This window comes from Vicugna pacos, chromosome 7, assembly GCF_048564905.1.
Source record: "Vicugna pacos chromosome 7, VicPac4, whole genome shotgun sequence".
Classification (NCBI taxonomy): Eukaryota; Metazoa; Chordata; class Mammalia; order Artiodactyla; family Camelidae; genus Vicugna; species Vicugna pacos.
Window position 1 is genome coordinate 80,207,943 of NC_132993.1, and position 12,355 is coordinate 80,220,297.

General features: G+C 45.1%; 1 protein-coding gene and 1 long non-coding RNA gene across 8 annotated transcripts in view; one reads left to right on the forward strand and one right to left on the reverse strand.

The window, feature by feature from the left end:
- Positions 1 to 12,355, forward strand: part of POU6F2 (POU class 6 homeobox 2) — a 424,404-nt gene that overhangs the window by 411,284 nt on the left and 765 nt on the right. For all 4 annotated transcript variants that reach the window (XM_072965442.1, XM_072965444.1, XM_072965443.1 and 1 more), the window contains 2 exons: positions 20 to 188; positions 8,886 to 9,054. In XM_072965442.1, coding sequence (XP_072821543.1) covers positions 20 to 188; positions 8,886 to 9,054 — 338 coding nt within the window. The remainder of the gene's footprint in view (positions 1 to 19; positions 189 to 8,885; positions 9,055 to 12,355) is intronic.
- The window catches only part of LOC116281343 (uncharacterized), a 133,588-nt gene that overhangs the window by 43,997 nt on the left and 77,236 nt on the right, over positions 1 to 12,355 (reverse strand). The window lies entirely within an intron of this gene.

Consider the following 12,355-nt stretch of genomic DNA (forward strand, 5'->3'; position numbering starts at 1 on the left):
TTTACATCCCCCTATGTAGCTCCACCAGCCCTCCCAGACGTCAGTGGGTCAAGCAGCCTCCCAGAGCAGCCTTCTGCACCTGACTCACAGCCCAGCATCCATGTCTCAAAGCCCCGTCCGGCAGGCTTCCTCTTCTTCCTCCTCATCCTCTTCCTCTTCAGCTTTGAGCGTGGGCCAGTTAGTCAGCAGTAAGTATCCTTTCTGGCTCGGTTAAATCATGGTGGCCTTCTTGTTGCCTGATTGCAATGCCTCTCTCTGTCTCTCTCTGTCTGTCTCCCCCTTCCTCTCTCTCTCTCTCTCTCTCTCTCTCATTCTTTCAAGTCGAAGAGGAATTTCCTGGCCCTGCTAGGCCAATATTGGGATGAGGCCACACCCAGGGCCTGACAGTTCCTTGGGGAAGCAGGAACCCCCCAACACACATCACGAGTGCGTGTTGGCGCCAGTTTCCATCCTAAGTGCTCTCTGATGTGCTGAGTCAGTCCCACCACTTTAGAAGGTAGAAACTGATCAGTTTTCAGGGCATGAGCCACGTAGCTCAGAAGTGGAATAACCAACAACAGGCACTCAGCCGGCAGGTCAGGCTGCTTTTCTGTGTGTTTGAAGTCCCCTGACATTCTATTAGGTGTCAGAGGAAAGAAAAGAGCGCGTGCCTGTGGGCTGGTGGGTGTGTGCACGCGGGGTGAGCTGCCTCCAGTGGCGGGAGGAGGAAGGCACGCCGGCTGGAAATGATGAGAAACCTCTGAACAACCATCCACAAAACAACACAAGCTAGCAAGTTGGCCTCCCTGAGGAGGCCATGTACACATTTTAGAAATAGTATTTGGCCCGAGTCAAGCCTCATGAAGACAGCATATGTATCACATGCAAATAGAGACGTGTTGAGATGAATGTGACAATGGTCTAGTTTAAGGTTAGTTATTCACCTTTAGTGTCCTTTGTACTTACATATAAAATCACAGAATGTGTGTATAGATTATAATTCTCCAGCCTACTAAAAATCTAACAGTTGTGGGTTTAAAGGGGCAGAGCACGGGGTAGGCACCTGTGTCACGAATCAAGGACACACGTGAGTATCTGTGTTTGGCTGAGTGTCATGAGTGACCTGTTAAAGCAGGAAAGGAAAGGAAGTCTCCCATATCATGGGCCAAATCTGGAAATGCCAGCCAAATGGAGGGTTGCCATGTCTTCCCCCCACAAGCAGCCTCCCTAAAAGAGAATATTTATGTACATACATGCATATGCATATATACTCAACTATGTGGTAACTCAGGCAAGAAAGACGCATGTGAAACGGCGAAGAGAATCAGAGATAATGGAAAGATTAAGATGCCCACGTACTTTAGTGGATGAGCCTGGATGCTCTTGATCTTAACAAAATATGTCGACACCAAAAGAGTTTCAGGGTTCATATGGAGTCTGCCATCAACCTATTACTTTAAGTTGTTTAGATACACAAATCCTCTCATCTGGGCAAAAAACTAGTCTTACTTCAGTAAATTTATATATAAAATTAATTTACTGATAGCCAGATTTTCCCCCAATAAAGAAACTCCTCATAGGGTTGTTGTGGGGAAAGATCCAAATTTTGTTCCAATTTGATATTGTGTGTAACTTTCCACAAAACACTCTATTTCTAAATACCAGCAAGGTCATAAATTTACAATAGGTTGTTCAGCTTTGTTCCTGAAAGAAAGGAACTGATATCAACGATCGTATAGAGAAGAAATAAGTTAAATATGAAATATTTAAATGTGAAAAGTACAAACCACCCTACGAGTACAGTATTTTACGCAAGGTGAAGACTCAGTACATGCTGGTTGGATAGAGAGATGAATGAATGGAGGAGACAGAGATGGATGGATGGTACTGGCTGCTCTCTAGCCACTTGTCTCAAGCTGGGCAGGGAAGGATTAGCCTTTCTCAGAAGTCAGGAACAGAGCTACTTAATGGGCCAAATGAAATTTCAATTGCACAGCGGCCAATGGAACATCTAAGATCTAGCTGTATAATGAGTGAACCATATTGCATATCCTTAATAAGAAATATAAAGAATTGGGGAAAAGAGACTCCTTTACCGCATGCACTCGAAACAGGAAACTCCAAACTCATGCAGCGCCTTGAATGAGAAGCCTTCTCTGGCGGATATGAGAGGGCCCAGCAGCACCAACACCGGGCCTCAGACTTTACACAAACCTACTGCTGCGCTCACAATTGCTCCAGATTTTGAGCATGTTGTTTAGTTAATTCCCTTCTGTCTCAAAACCCAACTGTAGAACGATTACTATACAGAGCATTTCCTGATTTTGATTACCCCCAACAAACTTCTGTTTAAGCCTTCATTTGTAAAGGAGGGTTTTCAAAGCACTTTCAATACTTTACTGATTTTCTTACTCACAAGACGGTCATATAAATCTTCATTTTCAGATATTGAAGCTGGCATCCAATAGATCTTGGAAAGTACAACTTATCTTGACCATCTAATGTCGGAGAGACCAGAGTCAGCCTTAGATGAGAGGCTGTGACACTGTGTGTGATAAATCCCCTGGGGGACAAAGCCAGGATGATAACCCAGGTGGTCTGATTTCATTCTACACAGCCTTCAAAGGCAGGATACTTTCACATGAATTTTATCCAGTGAAATTTGAATGACAAAATACATCAAATCACCTAAATATTCTTCAAATAATTTTAAAATCCTGAACTCACATTTTATAATTAAAGCACAGGCTTTTTCCCTGAGCCAATATGAAAAGGAAAAACTAGACTAGACACCTTGCATGTTTTGAAATTTATATTCAAGCATGAAAGATGCATTTTAAATTACCTTTGTCTGAGATTAAACTTTACCAAATTTGCAGATAGGCTAACGTAGGAAGACCCAACCCAGTCCTTCAAATGTAGTTTTTAACACAGGTTAAATTATAGGAAGAAAAAAGTGTGCTTTAGTCAGAGAATGTCGACTTTAAAAAAATAAAAAACACTTTTTGAACACCATACACATGCAGGCACAAGACTAGAAATTAAGAAAGTAAAAGAAAGCAAGATGTGGTCCCTGTCCTGGGGGAGATAATGAACTGATAACAAAGAAACACAGTTACAATAAAGGGAAATAAATGCTAGGTTCAACATAAGAATAAAGACTATGTAAATATAGTAGACAGTTATCTCAGTTTTAGAGACTGAGACAGAACAGAAAGACTTGCTGGAGTAAATAATCCTTGAATTAAGCTGGATGGTTAATGGATCAACAAATTCCTCCATTAGGCCAAGGCCATAGTTTGAACCAGGTCAAACTGGATTTGAACCTGTGATCAAAATCTTGGTGAATGGACCCTCCCAGGTCACGGTCAAGGTTGCCTCGGGTTGGGCGACCTGCCATTGCTCCAGATGAACTGGAGTGGGTGGATCATCTGTAATCTGCCCTACTCTGGGCAAAAGAACACAGTTACTACCAATATGCCCACTCCTTAAGACCTCTGCCCAGTACCTGCTCACAGTACCTACACAGCTTGTCCTGTGTCAAACCTGGCTCTGTCTCCACAGTCACCAGAGATAAAGATCGTTTCCAGAAAAAGGGCTTTTGGAAAGTTTAAAAAAGTCAAACAAAGGACTTGACCAAGTCCCAAACTGGCTTAAGATTTACACAGTACTGTTTAAATTTAGGTAGGCATGGGACTTTTTATTCTTTGCTGGGTTTGGTTTTTCAAGACACTTTTTTTTAAACCCCTGGCCTATAAACTTGATTCTTAGACAGCAAAAGGACTGATAGTCCATACCAGAAAACCCAAACCACAAAGTGAGCGTGAATGTGCATGGTAGTCCTTTATGGCACAACGGAACCCCTGATTCACTTGATCACATTTCACACCATTTCCCACAACTCAGTGAAGTCACCACACTGTAAGTAAGCTGTTCTCCCGAATCACATTGCACATCCCCAAATGGTTTCTCATTTCTTAGAAATATTTGGTAAATATGCCCATTAGTTGCCGTAAGAATATCACTAAAAAGCTGATGGATGTTTCAGAGGCAGTTAATCCATCCTTGGCACCTTCTTTAAAGATGCATATTTCTCCTGTAACAATCCCACCAGCAGAAGCTGCAGAAGGATGATGTTGGTGGATGGTGGATGATAACACCTTACACGAATGCCCAGGCACACAGTTGGAAGGAGCTGACTTTTTAAAACGAGACAAAAGAAAACATCGTCCTGGTTCATCCTGAGTGCTCAGTTCAGGATGGGCCCAGTGACTATGTACCCAGATTTGCACAGGCACAGAATGTGCCTTTAGTCCCCATGAAAATCTTTTCTTTTTCAGCCCATGTGTTCCAGATTTGATTTGGAAAGCGCCACCATTACACGTATGAATCACTGCCCATGTTAAATGCCAGTGTATTGTAAATCTCCAGGCCAGCTGATCCCAACATGGGTTGATCTCCTGGCTCCTTTAGCAAGGCTCAGATTAAGGGCAAACCAAGGAAGTCACAGCTTTCTGACTCTGTGTTTAATACACTGGGCCGACTTAATCTGGCACAAACTTTTATAAAAGGTGCCACTTCCTCCTCAGGGCAGAGAACTCCCGGATTGGGTGCCCTGGAGCTGGTTAAAGGGATTTGAAGCCTCCCTTGGAGCTTCCCATCAAGGTGGCCTCAGATACATCCTAAGAGTTAACGCAACCTCCCCGGATTCAGGAGGATGGAAAGCCAGGCTGACTGATCCCAGGGTGAACAGTAAACCTCTGAGCTACACTGAGAGCTAATGTGACTTTCCAGGGAAGATTCCATTCACTACCTTCACCCCATTTCCCCTCCTCAAACAGAAAAGCATAAATCCCCTAGGGAAAGGGAACTGTCCAACAGTGCAGGAAAAAAACCTCAAGAGTTTAAGACAGAAATTTAGGGATCAAAAAAAAAAAGCATTTCTTTTTTTTTAATTCATTCAAAACACCTTATAGACATCATCCAATTCCTTCTCCCAATGTGTGAAGACAAACAAGTTCCACATCTTGTAATCAGAGTAAAATTAATATTTGTCCATGGGTGGGCCCCTTCTTTGGATGTGGAGACTTTGGTAGTCCTGGGACCCATGGAGTGAAACCATAGTAATACATTTTCCCCTCTGATTTTATGGCCGAGAACAATAATATAAAGAAAGCCAGGAAGCTCATCTCCAGCAAACAACAAACTGCACAAACAATGAGATACTGATTTCCCCTCCCCAGGCCTTTGCCCAATAAACCATCACCCTGTTTAAATTTCACCAGAACACCTATCTTATCAGGGCCATAAGTAGAACCAGGAAAGAGACAAGAGCAGGAAAGGGGTGAGAGGAGGAAGACGGAATTCAGCTTCCTGGTGTAAGGAGTATTTGTCTGTGAGCTCAGTCGGGCAGGCACCCACCTCCCTGAGCTTTAGAGTCAAAGTTTTGCGAATCCACACAACACTGCTCAGTTCAAGAGGGTAAGAGGCCATAGCTTTCTTTTCAACTCTGGTTATCATCAGTGATCTGGCTAAAAGCAACCTGCACAATCACACACGTGGATTTGGTGGCTGGTCTCAAAGACCCAGTAAGGAGACAATAAAGGCAGCAGGGGAAGGGAAGACACAAGATAGAATGGACTTACATAGACTTGTATCCCAAGTCATATACCTGCCCGGTACTGCATTGCCAAGGCACAGGCCCTCGGAAACCCTTCCAGATCAACTCAGTTGATTCCTGTTGATCTGGAGGTGGGGCTACTATACGGCAACAAAGTTACTTCCCACGGGAACTACTTAGCTTTGCTCAGAGAAAAACTCTTCCCGCAATTCCAGACTCCACTGGCCACCCCAGCCCGGTGACACCCAGATGTCTGCCACTTGCCATAAACGGTGGACCTGGAGTGGAGGAGGGGTGAGGATGGGGGTCTCACACAGGTGGTAGAGAAGCTCTCTGTGTAGTGGGACCTGGTGAATAATGATGGTAAATGGTCGAGTGAAGACATGCAGAGGAGGCCACGTCCAGACTCCGTCAGGCCAGAGCCACAGAGAAAGCCTCTGTCATGGGGTCAGCGGGTCCCCTGCACCACAGTCACCTGTGGCACTTGTTAAAAATGCATGTCCCGGGTCCTATCCGATGACTCCTAAAGACCTACCAAATTAGGAAAACCACCGTCCTAAAAGCCACACTGTCACAAGGGAGATCTCTGGCGTCCATTTCTCACCCTCGGTTTTGAACCTCCGCTGCCCACGTTTGCAGGGCCAAGCTCCTCCTCCTTCTCTCTTGGAGAGAAGCCAGGCCCCCCTCCCTGTGCCCCTCTCTACCAAGCTTCCCGACTGCTGTTTTAATTTTGCCTCCTCCCCTAACCAGGAGCCCACTTAGACGTTTCTGTCCTAGCTGCCCTCCTTCCCCAGGGAAATGTTAATACCGCAGGTATATGGCACATTGGTTCTGTTTATGGACTTTGGTTTTTTGGGGGGACCACAGCCATTGTGCTATCTAAGACCTTTCCACCTTCCCTTCCACCACCTCAGCACCAACTCCCGCTCTGGGGAATGGATGTTCTAACTGCAGGGTCCCAAAACGGTCCCAGCAAGGCAGCCAGCCTGAGGAGGGCTGGGGTTGAGGATGAGGAGGAGCTGAAGGGGACACCCAGCATCGGTTCCAGCTGACTGATTGTCCCCACGTGCCAGTGGGGACCTGGTGCTGCCAAACCTAACATTTCAAAAGAACACGGGGGAAAAAAGGAAAAAAAGAACAACATGGAAAAATCTAAATTTTTCTTTAGAAATCTCCCAAAGTTTCATGTTGGCAAGTAATTCTCCCATATCGTAAGCACTAGAAAAGCTGTTTTATTTGCCAGCTCCTCACTTGTAACTTCAGCTGTAGGAATTTTTAAATGAAAAAAAAATGGAGAAGAGGCTCAAAGCTGCTGTGTGCATGGATGTAACCTCCCTAGATCCTTAGCAAACCCTCCAAGCTGCCCCAGGCTGCTGTGCTGGTAGGAATTCAGATCCAGAGGGCAGCCCCCACCAAGCATCACCGGAAACAAGGCTTCATTAACCTTGCTGCCAGGCTTCTGGGGTGAACTGGGGGAGACAAAGCAGTATTTTAATTCATCGTAACAGCCAAATTGGTTGTATAGTCACCCTCTGCCCTTGTCCGTGGACGTAGACTCTCAACATCCTACCCTGAAATATTCACCACTCCCAGCACGAGCCCTCCCCTCCCCCCACCAAAGCACTTGCAGGCCCCACCCCCCGACCCGCTCCCACCTCCTGCATCTGGGCCTCTCTGCACCCTGCTCCCACTGACCTGAGCAAGGCCCCTCCATTCTCCAAAAGCTGCCCACTGGGTAAGACCCAGGTGAATCCTCCCTCCTGTCATCTCTCCCTTCGCTATAAATCCCAGCGTGCCTGCCACCCCATCGGTTCTTGATTATACTCAACCTGGAACTTTTCTCTAATTGTTTCTCACTCCTAACGTTGAGCCCTGATGCCCTGGAGACAATACACTCCACAGAGGCCGGAACTGCCCCGTCTTTTTCTCTTGCTCCATCTTTCTGCTCATTCGGACTCCCAGGAGTCACTTAAGAAATACTTATCGACTAACTGCAGTGATTACACCCCCTTTTTCACCTATCTTTCTGCAATGAAATTATGCTTAGCGACATGTAAAAACTCTACGGGACTTTGTTTTTCACGAGAAGGTAAGGGGACAGTGTAAACCGCCATGGCTGATTCTGCAGACAGAGCCCATTTCCCCTGTAATGAGAGAATCCAGACAGGAAGCACCACGCCCCCCACCCCTCCCCAGAAGTTAACATCTTTATTTAAAAGTCCGTGAAAAAGTGGTCCTTGGGATGCAAATGTTTATCTCTTTTCGTGATAACAGGAGTATCTCTAGCCCAAAGCCCAGAAAACCCCAGTTCCTTAGCCAGGTCGTGGAATGGACTGAAACTGGTGGGTTATCATGCAGAAAGAGGAGAGAAACTTTTCACCTACGTCTGAGGCGTGAGGTGAAGAACAATAGAGTCAGCATGCAGGGAGAACGGCTTCGCTCCCGGCAGGACGGAGCAGCACTTTGAAATCTTCCACAGTCCCCAGCCCATGCTGTCTCCAGCGTGGTGCACACTTTCATTTACCCAGGGCTCAGCAGCCAGGGGTGGGGGAGTTTCATTTTCCAGCTGTTGTGTCATTTCCCTTGATAAGTCCTAAATTGACCACGTTATCTGGCACCAAAGGGGCCTTCCTGCGGTCGGCATTTTTTATTATGTGCCCTTTCAGGGGACAAAGGCAGCTGTGTCAGTAAATTGCTTATGGTGGGGCGGGGGGACAATGCTATTCTCACAGCTTCATAAGCATGTTCTTCTGAGGAGCTAATGTGAACATAAGAAATTAGACAGCATCACCATCTATTAGCCTGGCTGCGGTGGTGCTCAGGTGAAGGAAAATACAAATTACTAGTTTTTAAGGGCAATTTTTAGCACTAAAGAGTCCAGTTAAGACATTTCAAATGGAAACCTCTTCGTCTTTATATTTTCACACAATATTTGGACATATTTATGGGCAAAATGGAGATACATCCCCCACAGCTAGTGCCCCCCTGCGCTGGCTGTGGTTTGTCAAGCCCTGAGGAACACGTTCTGGTTTTGTGGAGCGTTAGCGTGGGTGAGCTGTGGTTTTATCCGAGACAGAACTATCTCGAAGGGTGATTTGTGGAGGTGTAACGTGTTCAGGACGGGGGCTTGGGTGCCTCATCTGAGAAACAAAGAACATTCTGCAATGTGGCTTCCCCACCGCTCTGAGATTTTAAACGAAGCCACTTTCTTTACCAATCATAACAAACACAAACGACTCGGGTGGGTGTTGACGTATTGATCCTATTTTTAAAAACATCTCCACAGATCCTCAAACGGCAGCGGGTGAGGTGGATGGGGTTAATCTGGAGGAGATCCGAGAATTTGCCAAAGCTTTTAAAATCCGGCGCCTGTCCCTTGGCCTGACCCAGACTCAGGTGGGACAGGCTCTCAGTGCCACAGAGGGCCCCGCGTACAGCCAGTCGGCCATCTGCAGGTAACCCGTGCCCGCATGCTGTCACCTCTCCTGGCTGGCCCGGGCCTCGTTTGTCCTCTTGGCTCAGCTTTTCTTCTTCGGGTGGGCAAAGCTGGAGGGTTAGCGTGTGGGAAGGAAGTTTGTGGTAGTTAGATGTTGGAATCGGTGAAATGGATGGAAATGGAGTTACAAAGGCAGATTTGGGGGGCCTGGCTTGATAACTCTCATCAACTCACAAAGAACTTCCAAGGCGGTTTCGTTGGAAATACATCACCCCGGGGCCAGAAGCTTCCTTCTGGACCCACTGTCCTACGCAGCTGAGAGCCACTGCCTCCTGTCTGCAGATAGGTGCTGTAAAGCTACCAGTCCCACCTGGTATTAACATACCCACCGTATCTGCTCAGGGATGGCTAGTAGGGTTTTCCATGAAAACACGCCTTTCCAAACTAAAAAAAAAAAAAAAAAATTAACCATCTTGTGACTATGAAGGAATTGTTTTTTTACCTTGCCATGCCAGACACAATTTCCGAAGCAAAGTTTTTAAAAAGAAGATGCTGCGTTACAGAGCTCAGAAAAAGGGAGCCGAAACTTGCCCATTCCCTCCCCAAATTAAATAAATAAACGACAGAAGCCAGCCTTGGCTGTGTTCGAGTTGATCTGGGTCAAGCCGCCAGCAGCGGCCCCCGCACATGCATGTGTGTTGCACTAATCCCATGTTTATGCATGAGGTAACAAAGGCACTTCGGGAAGAGCTTTTTCCTCTTGGGCAATGTCTTCTGAGTCCTCCTCCATCAGGAAAAGCCAAGAAACCGACTCTAAACTCATTTAAGTGGATTTTGTTCTTGGTGATCCATGAAATGCTGTCTTTTTATCTGCTCTTTATACTTTTAATGTATTCCCCAAAGGACGGAAGTGTACTTTTCCTGCAGTTTAAGACTAAGGTTATAAATAACATCAGTATGGGGTAGTAGCTTGCAGCTCACATTTTGCTCAATGATTTTCCATAAAACCCATTGATTGTTGTTAAATACAAAAAGCACCATAGGATCCTCTCACTTCTATGGCCTCCCCTACTGTTTTTTCTTATAAGATACCTCCCTGTAGAAAATAACCTTTATTCAGTCTATACAAGGATACTACTGCTGGGAAATTTGTTTCAAGGCTTGTATATGTTATTCCAAACCACATGTACAGAAGCATCAACACTAACAAGCAGCATCAAATGATATGAATACTGTTGCTCCCTGTTGGGAAACATTAATTTTGTTTCATCTTGACAGCCTTGTGATAAAGGCAGCCACAGGTTTTTAAGTTGTTGCCAATTTGCTTTTGTTGCTAAAGCCTTCTTCGGCTTATCTTTAGTCCTAAAATGTGCTTTCCCTTTAGTGGCTTCAGAACTATCTAACGTTGTCACTAACACACGTCGTGTTTCTTGGGCAGTCCCAATCAAATATGTTGATTTCTAAAGTCTTCCCCAGGGGCAGCCAAAAAAGCTAGGGCTGAAATGAAAAGGGACTTTGGGAATTCACTGCATAATAGAATATGTCAGATGCCTTGACTTGTCAGCCTTCTCTAGCTTCTAGTGTTTCAGTAGCGTAGTTTGAGGGGCTAACTACCAAGAAAAAAAAAAAAGGAGGTCTTGAAAGAGGCCAAAATCTGACTGTGAAACAATTCCAGTTAATTTAAAGAGTGGGAAAGGGTCTGCATTTGAGCCCACACACACTCCAGGGTCACTCCTCCCTTATTAGCTGCAGCGACTCCCAGGTGCTGCTTACACAGGTCCCTTCTTATCAGAGACACAGAGATAAAGACACCACCAATACAGTGGGCACCCCTATCAGAAGCTTTGTCCGGTGCCATGTAAAGCCAGGCAGGTTAAAGCCTTTTGTCATGCTAGCAAGACTTTAGCTTTGGGGCTTTTACAGTGAATGAAGGTAAAATGTGGTATGTGGCAAATTAACACAACAATGAGGGCTCTGGGGGAGCCTGCCACAAGAGAGAAGCTCGTTAAATGACATTAAATAATGAGTTCATTTTCTATTGAGAGCAAAAAGTACTTCTTTCCTCTTTGACCAGTATTGAAAGTTGGGTTTTAAAAAATAAGTAGATAAAATAAACAAATAACTCCTTGAACTATACGTGGAAGGGAATGCTATGGGAGTCCTATTAAAACTTGATACTATTTGCACTGCTTATCACAACATATCTAAAATGCAGTGCCAAAAATAAGATTAAGGCACATAAAGGAAGCCTATCCTTTTGTGTCCGTTTGCAAGCATCCTTATAAGGCATACTGTGACTAAAGCAGGTTCATTTTAGCTCTGTGAACAGTCCATTGTAATAAGATGCACTCTGCAGTCAGAGGGCTATTTTTCATCAGCGCTGAAGTTTGAAAGACAGAGGAGATTCTGCGTATCCAAAGTTCTCATCCTGGAGGGTTGTGAATTTGGATTTAGATGAAACAAACAAACAAAAGGCATTGGCACTTTTCTGTATTTTCATTGAGAGTGCGTGTGATTTTCATACCAGGGTGACCCTTTAAAACGTTGTGTATCATTTTGTCCAAGAGGCTTCGTATTTTTTTAAGTCACTGTAGCAAAGAATTGCTGATGGCAATTGATATATAGAAGACCTCATTTACAGAAAATGATATCATTCAAGTACAGTTTGCAGATATAGCACATTAAACACAGCTGGATACCCCGGTGCCAAAGTACCCCATTACACTGGCCTGTGTCAAAGGCATGAGGTGGCCCTAGCACATCCAGGGAGGGGTGTTCATAGTAATTACAATGCGTCCAGCTGTTTGAGTCCAACAGTAAAGAGGCAAGGGGTTGTGTTTTACCTGAAAAGGGAGCATGTTGTTAACTTACACATGGTGAAAATTGTTACCAGAGAGAGATGGAGATGGGAAGGGGGTGGAGAGGGGCGGAGAAAGAGATTAAAATGAGACACAAAACAGAGATGAAAAGAAAACCATAAAAGAAACTTGTCCCGGTTGCCATCACTGACTATTATAATAGAGATAACATTTTTATAACCAAGTCAATGGGGGACATTTCAGGAAACCAAATGTAAAACAGAAAAAAGAATCATTTGAAACGAAAGAACACGACAGCTCTAGTCTTTGATGTCACTTCCTGGCGTTAATTTTTGCCTTCAGGATTCTGAAGTTCGGGGAGTGGGGGGCGGGGGGGGCGGTCGTGGGTGTGGAATGGCGCTGGGTCGATTCAAATCAAAGCTTAGCTCCCAAGCACTCCCAGGAAAAAGGTCTGCGAGTTGTTTTTGTTTCCATCGTGATGGATGCTGTGTCGTGCGTTCT